This window comes from Curcuma longa, chromosome 7 (assembly GCF_044706935.1).
Source record: "Curcuma longa cultivar G26 ecotype Majalengka, Jawa Barat chromosome 7, ITB_CL_G26_1.1, whole genome shotgun sequence".
Taxonomy (NCBI): domain Eukaryota; kingdom Viridiplantae; phylum Streptophyta; class Magnoliopsida; order Zingiberales; family Zingiberaceae; genus Curcuma; species Curcuma longa.
In genome coordinates this window covers 9,990,100-10,005,970 of record NC_133867.1, presented here as the reverse complement: position 1 = coordinate 10,005,970, position 15,871 = coordinate 9,990,100, and the positions used below count along the sequence as shown (strand labels likewise).

The window sequence follows — 15,871 nt, the reverse complement described above, 5'->3', positions numbered from 1 at the left end:
AAACGCGGAGGATGGGGAGAGGTACTGTAGCCGCGTTTTCCAATTTTCCAATTTTCATTCTCAAACTAGAAAACGTCAAAATATCATTCTCTAGTTTTCCAGAAAATGAGAGTTCATTTTCCAAAAAATGAAAATAAAAACAGCAACCATTCAGCGTTTTCCATTTTCCTTGGAAAAGGAAAATGGAAAACGCTGGAAAACAGCCAAACCAAACGCTGCCTTAGAGTTTTTTGCAACAAATTTTTGGAGTACAATTAAACTCGATTTGGGTTAAAACCGAATCCGAATTGAACCGGGCGGAAGTTGAGTCAGGATTTGTTTCGGTCTTAAAATCCCTTTTTCCTTTTTCCTGCGCTCTGCTCTCGACTCTGGACCTCGACCGAACGACCTTAGTCGCCGCCGCCGTCCGCCTGAGAGCTGCGCGCTGCCGCGCCCGGACGCTCTCCACCCTTGGGCCACTCGAATCCATCTGGTTGCTTCATCCTGTGAGCTTCTTGCAGCTCTGGTCGTCTGAGCCGCCTGTCCAGCCGTCGCCGCCTGTCCAATTGTCCGCCGCCCCAAGCTCGTGCATTCTTCGGAAGGAATCCCTCCTTCTCCGTATTATTTTTTTTCGAGAGACAAAGCAGCCCTTTTCTTTCGTGTTTCAACGCCAGAAGCTGAATCCTTCCTTCGCATTTTTGCTTTCCTTCCCTTTCCGGCTATTACTTGAGGCTGTGAGAACGTTTGCTCCTTTTGTGTGAGATCTTATTTTCTTGCAGCGCTATGAGAATTTTGCCAACACAGTATCACTGTAATATGTTGCTTTTCGCTGTTCTTTGTCTCTAGCAGCTTCAGGCGATCGAGTATATATAGTAGTGTCGAGGGCGCGTCCTTCGTCCACCCACGGTGGCGTGTTCCTCGTTTTCCAGTTATTCACCGCAAAGGTTGGTCCTTTGTCATTCTCGTTGAATCGGTTGGACTCGTAAGGAGGGGTTATTACTTGATCAGAGACTTGATAAATAAACTATTTGTGAAAATGATTTAAGATATTAAAATAATGAATTCTTATTAGAGTAATGAGGCTTAATTTTGAGGACTTGGTTTGTTGAAATGTTCCTACCTTTTTGTCAAGAAGCTTGCTGTATTTAGGTTTCTATTTTTACATTTAGCATTTGCTGTATTACTTTCAATGAATTGTAAGTAACATGCAGTGCGACCATTTACGAATTACTCCAATGATTTAGGGCTTGGACATCTTTCTGAACCATAATCGCACGGTCCCTGATCCAAATAAGAACTGTTGCAAGACCAACACTTACCAAATGGGTTTGGATTTCTTCAGGGATAACACATTTCTCGTCCATGCAGTAGCGAGCACCAGCTCTGTCTCAGTTGCCACTTCCTTAACGCATCCCCTTGACACCCTTAAAACTCTCCTCCAGGTACCATTTCTGTCCTTGTTGCCTTTCATGCTAAATGATACTACCATTACTTTTGATAAATTTTGTCCCTCTTTGTTGATCAAGTACGTGTAACAGATTGCTGCAGGACCAAGCCAACAATTTAGTCTTTCTCAGGTGCTTGACAGGGTTCAAAAAGCCTCGGGATTATCAGGAAATACTACTTGATCTAAATTCCTTACATTTTGAATTTAATCATATTAGATTATAGGCCGCTGATCAAGAAAGGCGGAGTCTTGATGGTGCCAAATATACTTTTTGTTGAAAATACATTATAATAATTACACCATGTTATTACCTTACACTTATTATGCAAAGAGAAGGAAAACTGACATCATTTTTTAACCAGATAGAATAAAATTTATATCTAATGGGAAGTAATGGTGGATTTAGGAGTTCATTGTTTTACACCTACATCACAAGGACCCGAATATAAGTACCCAATTTAGGGATGAATCATCCAAATCTTAATTATTGAAAACCTTTTGCATGTTGTCAATGAAGGCGTTGGCACGTTGGGTGTTGGAACAGGAACAAGGATGTAGATGAAAGCGCTAAGTATCAAGTATTTACGCAATAAACTGACAAGCGTTCAACATCCTTTTTACACCTTGTTGCTTGCCATCTAATGCAAAGTAATTGGATTTTTCATCACATTCAAGTGAATTTTATGGCACGACCAAGACATGATATGAAATCAATGTGCTAACAAGCAAAATAAGGAAAATGCCTCAGAATGTCTTGAACCCTACAATTTATACAGACAGACAAATGTGTTAGTGCATTATGGGCTTTTAGTATATCTCTTCCATCATTGCCTATGATTTCCTATTGGATTCTTATTTTGTGTTGTTTTTAAAGTGTATTTCTTTTGTCCCTGTTACAGGTTTATACAGTGGTCTTGGATGGTCCACAGTTGGTAATTTATTGGGCTTGGGAGGGCGTTTTGGAACATATGAGATTTTAACTGCTTACTACAAAGGTATGTTACTTAAAGATTTAAGAAGAATATTTAGCTAGCTAATAACTTGAGTATAATTATGCAAGAATATTTGCAGTCTCTTGTCCATTGTGCTAACTGAGATACAGGTGAGTAAAGAAATATATATCGTATTGTCAATCAAATAGGAATACAACATGTGTATTTATAGACCTTGGATTGACTACCTAAAATTTAGGACTTTGGAAAGAGGAATGGTAAATATGGCTGGCTGTTTGAAGTGGAATCGGTTTAGAAGGTGGAGAATTTAAGAAAAATAGTGTAGTCATAAAGATGATATAATTTTAGAAGTGAACGTAGTTGCAACAAAATATAGTGTAGTCATAAAGACTCATATGCTACTTACTGCATGATTCGTTGGTAAAGAGGAATATTCACTAACTCCATGACCCATATAAAGTTCGTAATTTGGTAAATGTTTCTAGATTTTTACACTTATGAATATTGAGCCTCATCATAAAGCATGCAAGAAACATTATTTAGTTTGTGGTGCAATTTTCTCTCATTTTTTCCCATATTTATAACCACAACAAAGAAGTCATGAGACCCAACTATATTAGATCAGCTATAGAGTCTTGCCTCAAAATTGAGCTTTATGTTAGGTTATATAGCCACTAATATCTAAAGTAACTTTCAATTGTGTTAATTGTTATTTATAGTGTTTTTTATCCTTTGCGCCTTCAATTTTAATTAATTCAACTTGTTTAATTATGAATTTTATCTGTTATTTAAATCATCATAATCTGCTTTCTCTAATTTTATCATCAAATGAAGTACACCTAACTGCTTATGGACAATAGTTTTTTTTTCTCTCATAATTTAATATATTCATCTTATCATTCTTACTTCCATTACGCTAACTTTGTGTGTGCCAACACCCATTTACTTTGCCCCATACCCTTAAGGTATGAATGACTAACCATAATTTACCCATAAAGCAATGTTTATCACTCTTTTCTTTTCTTGGCTCTTTCTGGTTAATCATCTCTTCCTTAAGTGCCATCTTTCGGCATAAATATTGAGCTACTTTTGCTAAATAAATAGGGATATGTTTTCTCTTAGCCATCTGCATTTTGTGTCTCGAGTAGTTCGGTCATTAAGATGTCAACACGACTGATAGAATTTCTTTCGTATTTAACTAGCAGGCATCCCTCATTATCTCATTGCAGATTATTCTTTGGAAATTTTGACAATGTACTACAGTTCAAGTTCAACTAGCCTCGCCTCATAAAATATTACTCTAGATGTGACAGATTATTTGACTGTTGATCACATTTTATATAATTTCTGGATAATGAATTGAATGCGAATATCAATTGTCGAATGCCATACGAGTATTCAATTTTCTTTAATGTAAACTCTTATTTTGTGTTGGCTGTTTTTGGCAGATGGAAGAAAGAGCAACCATGTCTACATTCACGAGGCTCTTTTAGCAGGACTAACAGCAGGCGCTGTTGAAGCTGTTGTGTGCACTCCTTTTGAACTTCTTAAACATAGGAGACAGGTCTACTCAGCTTCTTATATAAAAAGCTCTCGTTCTGCAGTGGTTATGCCAAAATCGTCAACCCTTGTTTCAAAACTACTACCAAGTTATACCCCTAATGTCAACGCATGGAATTATACTATCGGTCTCTTGTCCACTCTTCCTACCAATATCAATACCACTCATGGGGATATGGTTGGTGCACTTAAGCAATGTCCATGGTTGCTGACTGGCTCTGGGAGACCTCCACTTGCTTCTGAGGTTAGAGAACCATCTAAAATTGTATCTCTGGAAGGATGGAGTGCTTTATGGAGAGGACTTAGACCTGCAATAACTCAAAAATGTGTTTATGGTGGAATTTTCTTTTCTACTTGGCAATTCTTGTACTTAGCGATGCTTGACTGGAATTCTCTTGATATGAACCCGCCACCCAGGTATGTCAATGGATATCTTTTAAAGATACACGGAATGTTTTTGACATTTGTCTTAGTTTGTCCATTTGTGTGGCTGGTGTATTAGAAGATAGTGTATAATCATCTCCTGGGTTTTTGAAAATTAGATTGTGTATATTGGTGTATGTTCTGGTGTCAAGGGTTCATTCTTGTGTGACCTAATCATTAAGGTTTTGATCTCGGAGTTGTCTTTGTTGCATCAGGAAAAAAATCATGCAATATTTTTATTGTATTTTTCCAGAGCTAGGGTATGGAATTAACACTTATGTCAACTGGTCGTCCATCCATGTTGAACTAACAGGTTACATGGTTTAAATATGTTGTATTAACTATTTTCTCATAAAAGAGGGTTTTGATTTCTTGTCATGGATAAATCTAGAGTGGTAGACCTCTTAGAGATCAAGTATTGCACTTAAAGCTGACTGAATAAGAGTGTCTGTAGAGTTCCATCTTTACATCCTGTCGTCTCCAGTGATATTGGAGTCCACACACTTAAATTTATAGTATGAAGTTGCATATTAAACTGTGTTTCACTCATCTGTTTGTTCTTTGGTAATTATGGACTCTGTTTGCTTCAACTTCTAGTTTTTTTGGATTCTTCTCCATTTCTTTACAACTCATATAATATCCAATCGTCGTAGTTCGATCGGGTTGCAAGCACCAATTGGATCTACTTATTCATGCATAAAGAATAAAGGTTAGAATTGGAAGTTGTGAGAAAAAGTTTCTTCTTTTTGTAAGTGGAGAAAAAATGTTCTTAAAAGTCTCTCTCTCTCTCTCTCTCTTTTTTTGTTTGTTTGTGGAATTTAGCTATTACTATTGTTAGATAAAATAGGACTGCATAACCAAGTCTCTTGCTTGCTTCTACATAAAGATAAATTATGCCTGTAGGGTATGAGTTCATAAGTTTTAATCCTATTTTGGATAAAGAAGACTGTAAGTACCTAGTTCTTAACTCCTTTAATGCCTCTTCATCCCACCTTCAACGCCCATTGTGGATATCTCTTGCACCTCTAGAAGGAGCTTGCTTATGAACTCCCTTATGTAAACGTGATCTCTCATCTGAGAGCACCCTCCCCACTTTTGTTAGAAGAATCGACACAGCTTGAGCTTCCTACAGCCCTAGGCATAACTTATGTGTATATAGGGTAGAGAATTTTTTATTTCTGTATATAGGGTAGAGAATACAACTTATGTTTCTATAGCCCTAGGGATAACTAATTTTTTAATAACTAGTCATGAGATTAGGTTTATTTTACTCATACTTTATTTATCAGTTGCAAAAGACGAGACTTATACCCATAGAGTGAATTACTTTGAGATGTTCTTCATTACTGCTAATCTCAACTCATTTCATGTTTTGTCTTCCCTGACAATAGATCAGAGTTAGTAGATGCTTCAGATGGATGTTAAAAATATTTTGCTATGTACCTTTCTAAAAAATTTTATTTGGAGCAACCTACATGTACCATTGTTTATAGACGAGGGATTTTGGAACCTAGTTGATACCAAGTTTGAAATTATTTTTATTTGCTTATATAGGGTAGAGGGCACAACTCATGTATCTATAGACCCAGGCATAACTATTTTTTTAGTAACTAGTCATGAGATTAGGCTCATTACTCGTACTTTATTTATCAGTTGCAAAAGACTAGACTTATACCCATAGTGTGAATTACTTTGAGATGTTCTTCATTGCTGCTAATCTCAACTCATTTCATGTTTTGTTTTCCCTGACAATAGATCAGAGTTAGTAGATGCTACAGATGGTTGCCAAAGATATTTTCCCGAGCGCCTTTCTAAAAAAGTTTATTTGAAGCAACCTCCATAATGTTTGGAGTAGACTAGAACACGTAAACTTAAACAACAATCTATGATCTTAAGCAAAATTCTCTAATTGGGTTTGAAAAGTTTTGCTAGGAGATCATTCAAGTTGGTTGCAAGTGTTGCAAAGTGGACCACTTTGTCTTTGCTTGGCATAACACCACTGGCAGCGTAATTCAGATAGTTGATGTCAATAACATTCTTTTAAAAAGAAGTTATATGTAAGGTCACATACACAAAGAACTAATTCGAAGGTTGAATTTATTATTGAAGTTTTGCAGTGATGCTATTTTATTCGAGTGAAAGTTACCTATAATTATGAAGGGACAACTTTATCTCAAATAAGATATGCAATGAATCCTTTGAAGAAGTTGATACACTTGGTTGGAAACCAATAGAGTTAACTGGAAATTTTCCAAATAATAATGTTGTAGAAGATGATTTTGAAGACCATGCTCGTTATCAAATACTTGTGGGCAAAATAATAATCTCACAGTTATCAAACTAGATATATCATCTGTAGTTGTTTTTATGAGTCACTTTATGTAAAAGCCTGAGAATTGCTATTAAGAAGCAATTTTAGAAATTTTGCATGTATTAAAGGATCTCGTGGGATAGACATACTGTAGAAGAAGATCGGACACCTAAGCATTAGTTCTTTTACCAATTTTGATTTTGCTGCTTTTGCTACTGATACAGCTCCACTTTTGAATTTTGCACATAAGATTGTGGGCAACTTAGTAACATGGAAAAGGCAAAAAATAAAAAATAAAAAAAGGAAAAAATTTGGCTTCTAGTGTGATGATCTACTAAAGCACACTATTAAGCTAGATAATACAGATTAATTCCTTGATGAGCTGGATTTATATGTACTGACTCTTATGATATCAATGTGACTGTCAAGCAAGGGTGTCTATGTTTTAAAAATATTTTATAAATGCACTTAACACATGGAGGTTGACTTGACCATTTTATTTGAGATGTTATGTCCAAGAAGACCAACATGTCTCTACTTGGTGAACAAATTGCTGACAGTTTTATCAAGTAATTTATTGCAACCCAAGTTCTGTTTCAATGTAACAAATGATAATGTGGTCCAAGGCATAACCTACTCTTGCTGCCTTATTTGTCAATAAAATTGGTTATGCCTAGAGACTATAAATACACAAGCTGTAATTTTATTTTGGATATGAAAAATAAGAGGATACGTGGTTTTAACTACTATCATTGATAGAGTGCTTATGTTATCAAAGCTTCAGTTTGTTAGTAGCATGATAGTGCGTTTTCATTTCATTTTTTCTCTGCTGTATGCAGGTCAATTGACGAAATTGATCCTGTATCCCCACTTGCTTCAAGCCTTGCTGCTGGCTTTTCTGGAGCTTTAGCTGCTGCTGCTTCTCATTCATTTGACACTGCTAAAACTCGGTCCCAGAGTATAGTCATACCTAAGGTACAAATTCACTTTCTCACACAGTGTTAGCATTTGGACATAAATTTGCTAACAATTTATTTCGGATGTCACTATTCAAGCACTTATAATGTTTGAACGTTACATTATTTGCTATGCAGCCGACGGTGGAATGCAAGTTCTACTATGCAAGTAAATTCATAGTTCTAAAAAATTGTTGATAACCATCTTGATAGGCCATGGTGGATTGCGTCGCCTGTGTTCTATATGATATTTGCCGATAAATTGAACACACCACTGTAATCCACCCAATACTTGTAGGAAAAGCAGCAATCCCATATAACTCACTTAAATCAAGTGTAAATGGATTGACATCAGTTAACAAATAAATTTTTTAAAAATCTGGAATTTAAATAATTTGAACACTGCTTCAAGCCTTGCTGCTGGCTTTTCTGGAGCTTTAATTGGTGCTGCTTCTCATTCATTTGATACTGCTAGTATTACCAAAATACAGCAACCTTGAACAATGGCCATGTTTGTCTGTCATGTCTTTTTTTGTATCATAATTTAGAGAAACTTAATACTCTTGCTAAACCTTATAAATGTCAATCAAACTCTTCTGTTCAGTAAGCCACTTATCCATATCTTATTCATTCATTATGTGTTATGTAATATGATGGTGCAAATATTAAGTTGGCTCTTTTTTGGCAGTATATCGCCATGGAAAGAAAGCTTTTGAGATGGGAAGCTCCAGGAACTTGGCTAGAGAGAGTTGCTGGAATGTCTCATGCTGACAGGAACATTATGTTTCGTGGACTGTGGCCGCGAATGCTCTGCTGCGGAATTTCATCCTTCGTTTTTGTCGGCAGCTATCTATTAACCGTCGATTATTTGTTATGACCCTACATGAATTTGATTGGATCCTGACTTGAGAAACTGCTCTGCATCAGGCAAATCAGCTAGTTTGTACAAGGTCAGGGAAACAGTACCAAATAAAGATATCTCAAATGGTCAATAGCTCAACCATGGCAAATGCAGCCCTTTTTATTTCAGAAATTGCTAGTTTTTCTAAACAATTCATAAATTTACATTTATTAATATTTTTTGTATTATTTTTTTTTCTTGTTAGGAATGACCAGGCATCTTTTGAGGAAGAACAAGTCCTTTTTAAAGTAGCAAGAAGGAATCATCCCTGTGCTAAATTGTATTAACAAATATCTCTTTTTCTTTTTAAATTTTTGTTGGCTATGTTGTGATATTGCACTAGGGATATCTGCCTATTTGAAACTTAAATAGTTAAGGGAAGGAGTATCTCTTTTTTTTTTCGTACTCTTATTAAAAATTTTATTTCTTAAAAAGATTTAATCTTTTACCTCTGGATACATATTTGAGGAAGAACATTAATTTCTATCTAAAGTCCTATTAGAAATTTATTGTTATTTATTAAAAATAAAAATAGATTATGTAATCATGAAATATAATTTTTTTGAATTGGATTTTGTCTTCCAATTAAATAAGTATGATTATGGATTCATGGATGAAGATATAAAAGTTTAGTTTAACTAGATCTTCTATTTTGATATTGTAAAAGGGAAATTGAAATCAAAGAAGTTGGAAGAGAGTGATTTTGATTTACTAGTTATTATTCATACATGTTGTTATATATTCACATGTTATAAATTTGCACAAAAGTTATGTTAAAACTTACCTTCTGATTCTAATTAGTTAGTTTACATGACAATTAAATTTGAATGAAACATAATAATTTTAAAAACTTATACAATAGTAATTAAATTTTATCTCATTAAGCAAGGTTGATTATATAGATTTTTTTATATTATTATATTTTATTCTCTACTATATTATCATTTATATTTAAATAAATTTTATTTTATTTTATTTTATTTTGTTTGATGTATATATTTATTATAATTTTACATCATCTAATTAAAATATATATTTATTTTTTAAGTATATATCATCATTTTAAACGTGTCTCTTTAAGATTTTCTTCGTGATATAATTTTAATTTTCTTTTCTACTTTTTCATATGTTTCATTTACTAAAATAATATCATCTGTAAATAACATGCACCACGATATCATATCCTGGATATATATGTTCATGTGAGTTCGTCCATGATTAATATAAAAAAATAAAGATTTAAAGCTATTAATCCTCAATGTAATTTTATTTTTATAAGAAATATTTTAATTAATTCATTTAAAATCTTCACTCTTGTCATTATATCCCTTGTATATAATATTAATTAGTTTAATACATATTATACTAATATTTTTTTTAGAAGCTTATACATTTAATTGTTCCATCAAGCTTCATTCATGCAATTTGATACTGCTGGGAATCTTTATTTTTTTTATTTTTATTTAATAGCACTTAGATTATAATCTCATACTGTTGGGACTCTTATTATTATTATTTATTTAGTAGCATTTAAATTATAATTTGGTAGCATGTACAATGTAATTTGATAGTTGATACGGCTGGCAATCTTATATGTATAATAACAATAAAATCAATGTTTTTAGAAAGTCATTAAGAAACAATTATAGCTCATATATTAAATCAATGTTCTTCTGCTGCTTGTCTCGGTTTGAGGTTGGACATCGCGGAGACTGGAGAGGGAAAAAGGAGGGAACTTTGATTTGATGGCGCCGCCGCCGTTGGAGCACAACTACATCGGCCTCTCGGAGAGCCTTGACGAGGTCTCGGCGACTTTTGCGCTCGACCTCAGGCACACTGAGCTCCGGCTTGTCCCAGGGTGGCGGGGTCGGAGTCGTCAGAGGAGTGGATGGATGGAACAGGGATCAGGCTGACGCTTGGCCTGGACAAGGGCGGGTTTTCCTTCTCAGGCAAGCGGGAGAACGCCTGCGGAAGACATTTTCGGCCGGTGAAGGCTGCCAAGGATGATGGTGGTGCAGAAAAGGCGGTGCATTCTGCAAAGTAAGCATCCCTCCTCCCTTCATTAATTTCTTCAAAAGGACGATTTACAGCTGCTTTTGTACTTCTTTAAGCTATTCGATCGATCGATTTCTGATCATCCTAACTGCGACAGGGCACAAGTGGTTGGTTGGCCGCCGATCAGGAGTTACAGAAAGAACACCATGGCGGCAAACCAAATCAACAACAAGGAGGATGAGACTAAGAAAGGAGTGGAATGCCTCTTCATCAAGGTCAGCATGGATGCGCCCCTTATCTCAGAAAAGTTGATCTCAAAACCCACTCCAACTACAAGGATCTCTCGCTGGCAATTGAGAAAATGTTTACTTGCTTTACGATCGGTAAGCTATGTGTTTGCTGATGAATCTGACATTGTTTCAGGGAAAGAAACTGAATGTGTTTTGATGCTTATTGTCACCAAAAACTGGAGTAATACAGTTCACTTGTAGGCATTGTTTACTTGATTCAGTAATAGGTTCTTGTCAGTAGTTATGATATATTTGATCTACCTTTCTTTCAATAAACAGATCGAATAGGCTTGCTTCTTTCTGTATTTCTGAATTGTGTTTTCAGGACAGTATGGATCACATGGAAAGACAGGTAGAGAAGTGCTAATCGGTGACCGAGCCATGGACCTTCTGCAAGGGTCTGGATATGTTCTTACCTACGAGGACAAGGATGGGGATTGGATGCTTGTTGGTGATGCTCCTTCATTTCAAATTCAGACTTCGCTACTGATGCTGCTCGATGATGATTCAACTAGTACTTAATGCATGCGTGTGGTTTATTGCAGAATGCTTACTGATTCTTGTCAAAGGTTGAGGATCATGAAAGGCTCAGATGCCATTGGAATTGGTGCTTGCAGATCAAATACCTGCAAATTGGCTCAAAGGAGCTGAAATCTGCTTGTTTTTAGTTGGTCCTCTTTCTTGTGAGTTGTTGATAGTTACAGTGGAGTCAAACTTCTAGTTGACTTTGTGTCGTCGCTAGATACTGTAGGTTTTGGTTTCTCTTTCGGTGTGGCAATGGCAGTAGCACTTGGCATCATATGCACTTGGAAAAAGTTCTCAGTGAACAATTTTTTAGTGAAATTCAATAGATCTCAACTGAAATGGAGTATTAAAAAAAAAAGTAAAAAGAGAACAAATAGACAGAAGAGTTAGTTTCGCTGTACAACAGTGCATCACGAAAAATAATGCTTGATTAGTTCCTGTAACGATTGGTACATCCTTAATAATTAGAGGTATATTTATATTAAGAGAAAGATCAGCAACGGTGTCGTGGTGTAGTTGGTTATCACGTCAGTCTAACACACTGAAGGTCTCCGGTTCGAACCCGGGCGACGCCATGTTTTTTCGTCTGAAAATTTTTAAGTGGGCCGGGCCGGAATGAGATCCACGACGCCATTTAAAGCCCACAAGTTTTTTTATTGGTCTCGCAAATTTTCAAATGGGCCGCAGTTCGAGTCCAGTCAACTGATATTTATGCTCGCATAGATCAATTAATTAGATAGTCGATAGAATTAATTAATTTTTATTCATTTGATTTATTTAATTTTTTTAATAAAGTTTCGATTGATTGTCCAAATAATAATAAGCTGCCATCATCAGACGTGCATACCGATAAATTATAAGAATAGTTAACTCGTTGAAAAATTAATTTATTTGAAATTTTAAAAAAAATATTAATATTTTTTAAATAAATTATCTTTATAAACAGTTGGATTCATGGTAATAATCCATTTAAATATAAGAACCGTGCCCCTTCCAAATTTTATTTTGGTTGAATATTATTTTGAATGAGGTCAGGTCTCTATTATTAGATAATATATCTAATATTGTATATAATATAAAATAAAGAAAAATAAATGATACTTCTAAAACATATATAGTGTTTAATTTAATTGTTATGAATTTAATTATTAGTTAAATATTAACGAGGGAAGCAAAAAAATCAACCAAGATGATCTCTTCCTCTCAAATAATTAGTATTATATATTCATTGTTGTTCAAGATGAGCTTTAGGCGTTGACTCACTCAAGGAAGAGGCATGTCATTAAACTTGTTGTATTAGAACCTTAACATTAAAATAAGCTTATGTGTCCATTCTAACTTTAATTAACTCATTGATGATCTTGTTAATTATATAAGTAACACCTTGACATCATGATTGAGGCCTTTTTTCTTTTATCAAATTACAATATCTTTAATAAAGTATTTTAATATCATCTCCCTCAATATTGTTTTTTCAATGAAACCTCCACCTAAACCACAAAGTTTCATGTTCTTCTTCCAATAGAATTGTAGCATCATATATTTTTCTTCCTCGGTTAGGCGCAAGCATATGTCTGAGATGACTTAGCCGGATCATATTTAAAAAAATTTCACTTGATACTCAATGATATTCAAAAATAATATCCAACATAATATATATTAAGTTTGGTTAATTTGAGGAAGAAAGTGAATCTTTGCTACCCAATTAAAGGTTAATTAAGTTAGGATTACAATAATAATAATAATGGTTGTGAGAGTTAATTAATTATTGGTTAATTAGCTGCTATTACTTGCTGTCTACTCTTAATTAATGAATATTTAAACTCCAACTAACCACCTGCCCTTTAGAAGTAATCACGTAGACTTTTGATGATTAAGAAGCTACAATAAATAAAGAGGTAGATCGAAGAAGAAGCTTGTTGATGGTGTTATAATATGGACTTGGCTAGCTATGACACGACAAACCAACTTATCTCATCCATCACGCCTTCGAATTAACAACTCCGAACCGTTTCACCTTTTAAGAAGTTGGTCATCGAACACTTTTGGCTAAAAGTATTTAACGGCCGCTAGATAATTAGAAAGTCATGATAATGATTAATGAATTAGGCGAAACGGATCGAGCAAATTAGAATGGTTTAGAGTCGAGCTCATGCCAACTGCCTAACCGTGAGCATCTTTCTGGTTTACACTGTTTGTAAAAAGCCGTTAATTAAGGGATCATGACAAAGATCGACCTCCCCCAAACACGTGATGATCCCCGGGAAACACGTGCTACCTCCTGCATAGCATGCTCTGCACGCTCCTTTCCTTCCGTTATTTACGTTCTAGACGTGATTTATTATAATTTATTTATTTATTTAATTCGATGCATGAAAATGAAATAATCAATTGGGAATTATATTAACAAGCAATATGGACTATTTTATAACCATTTAATTATAATTTGTGGCTTTCTGCGATTAAAATTCAAAATCACACGCAGAATCTCACCGTGATTAAGTTTAATGATGTTTTTTCTCTGAGTAATTTCGTCAAACACTTGTGATGCCACCGTGGCTGGTCTCGGTCTCCGACGACCGCCTTTGATCCCTTCCGGCGAACCACTGCACCGTCCGCTGCGCGATCGGCAGCCACACCCGCCTCACCTTCTCGTCCTCGGAGGTCGCGCCGCCGCCGTAGTCCGCTTTGGCCTGCTGCCTAAACCTGGACAGGTTCGTGATCTCCGACATGGATCGGTTGGGCGACGAAATGAGCGCCGCCGCCGCCGCCGCCGCCGCCGCCGCTCTGGAGGTGTTCGACGGAATGCTTGCGAGAGAGGAGGAATGGGTTTTTTGGATTTGACTCGCTTTGATCTCGAGAATTCTCTTTTTCTCCATCTCTTGCTTGATCTTAATCACCTTCTCGTCGATCGAAGCTCTTCCCTCGGCGGCGAATGCGGCGGATCCGATTGGCTCCAGATTCCAATCCTTCGACAGCATCTCCGAGCTCAACGTCATCAGATCGGAGGAGTTGACGTCGCTCCACCGGCTTTTGAATACCACGTCGGAGACGATGATCTTGTGCTTGAATTTGTGGAGGAATTGACCTCCGCCGTCGCCGGTTTCCAGCATTGGCATCTCGTGGTCATTTTGCCCTAATTTGGCGGCGGATCTGTCGGAGATCTTGCGGAAGCTGAACCTGGAGGAGGCGACGCGGGAGTCGCCATCGCCTTCGATCTCGCGCTCGACGAACAGATCGAGAGCGTCGCTGGAGTCGGAGGCGAAGAGAAGGCGGGCGCTGGCGGAGCACTTGAACAGCGCGGCGTCCTCTGCTTTGACCTTGGCGCGGCAAAGAGGGCAGCTGGAGTGGGATTCCAGCCACCGATCAACGCAGTTGAGGTGGAAGGCGTGCCGGCACTTGGGAAGGAGGCGGAGCTTCTCGGCGTCGGTGAACTTGGAGAGACAGACGGCGCACTCGAGGCCGGCGCGGACTCCGCGCAGCGCGGAGAAGCGGAAGAAGGGGAGCGACTCGATCACGGTGTTGTCGATGCCGGAGGAGCAGTGGAGTCCGGGGACGAGGAAGCGTCCGTTGCCGGAGTCTTCCGCGCCTAAGAGCTCGGAGGAAGCGGCGGCAGCAGTGACGGCGGAGGAGTTGGTGTGGCAGAACTTGGCGTAGATAAGGAGGAGGAAGGTGAGAGCGAACATAATGGAGAAGACGCCGATCACGATAGCGACTGCCGGCCGGAAAGTTACTCCTCCGACATTGGGCGGAGACCAGGTGTCGGCATCGGACTTCTGGGCGCCGGCTCCGTCGCCGAGCAAATAAAAAACGACAAAGAAGAAATACCTAGCCGAGGAGGAGGAGGAGGAGGAGTAGTAAGGGTAAGATGGGGAAGAGAAAGGCATAGCCTTTGGAATCTCCGACAATCAAAGCCTGGTTTAACGCAAAAGTTCGCCGGAGAACATGGCGGAGGTAGCGGCGGCGTTGCTGGTGTGACAGGGGAAGAACAGAGTCTCGTTTCTTCTCTTCTTTTAAACGTGTTTTTCTTTTTGTCTTCAACTCGCGAGGATCCCTGACGAGAAGACCGTAGGATTCTGCATCAAGATTCGCGTGGCAGTTTGATCAAACTTATCCCGGGTCATATTTTGACCCGAACCAGTTAAGACCGGCCCAAATGAACAAAAAAAGAAGCAATTTGAAAAATGTTAAGGGATCAAATTATACGATAAATCATATCTTAAATTATTTTTCTAACCAAAACAGGAAATTATAAGATAAACGATAATTTTATCATGTTAATACAATGAACTTGAACTTGATACGATAGAAATGGTTCCTCGGTTGGTTTATTTCCATTATAAATTAAACATATGGAATAACAATTATAATAAGCAACTTTGAGAGTTCCCTTAAATATTTTCCTTACTATGTACAGATAGACTCAAATATAAATAAATACATTTATTCAATCTAAATAGTTTTTCTTTAAATTATATTTTTTTAATTTGATCATAATTAGTAAGACAATTTATAGCAAACTCAATTGATT

General features: G+C 36.9%; 2 protein-coding genes, 1 non-coding gene and 1 pseudogene across 3 annotated transcripts; 3 read left to right on the top strand and 1 right to left on the bottom strand.

The window, feature by feature from the left end:
- The first annotated feature begins 520 nt into the window (after positions 1 to 520).
- LOC141832030 (uncharacterized) lies at positions 521 to 8,903 on the top strand. The gene is made up of 8 exons (XM_074719491.1): positions 521 to 736; positions 829 to 923; positions 1,224 to 1,421; positions 1,518 to 1,594; positions 2,327 to 2,421; positions 3,828 to 4,356; positions 7,513 to 7,648; positions 8,318 to 8,903. The coding sequence occupies exons 3-8, from the start codon at positions 1,302 to 1,304 to the stop codon at positions 8,504 to 8,506; spliced, it is 1,146 nt and encodes a 381-aa protein (XP_074575592.1). The 5' UTR covers positions 521 to 736; positions 829 to 923; positions 1,224 to 1,301; the 3' UTR covers positions 8,507 to 8,903.
- A 1,372-nt stretch (positions 8,904 to 10,275) lies between these two features.
- Positions 10,276 to 11,466, top strand: LOC141832611 (auxin-responsive protein IAA21-like; annotated as a pseudogene).
- Positions 11,467 to 11,841: 375 nt separating this feature from the next.
- On the top strand, positions 11,842 to 11,915 carry TRNAV-AAC (transfer RNA valine (anticodon AAC)). The gene has a single exon. It is a non-coding gene; the product is annotated as a tRNA-Val (tRNA).
- A 1,938-nt stretch (positions 11,916 to 13,853) lies between these two features.
- On the bottom strand, positions 13,854 to 15,316 carry LOC141831879 (putative RING-H2 finger protein ATL12). The gene has a single exon (XM_074719295.1). It carries the CDS (start codon positions 15,225 to 15,227, stop codon positions 13,875 to 13,877), a length of 1,353 nt encoding a protein of 450 aa, XP_074575396.1. The 5' UTR covers positions 15,228 to 15,316; the 3' UTR covers positions 13,854 to 13,874.
- Positions 15,317 to 15,871: the final 555 nt, after the last annotated feature.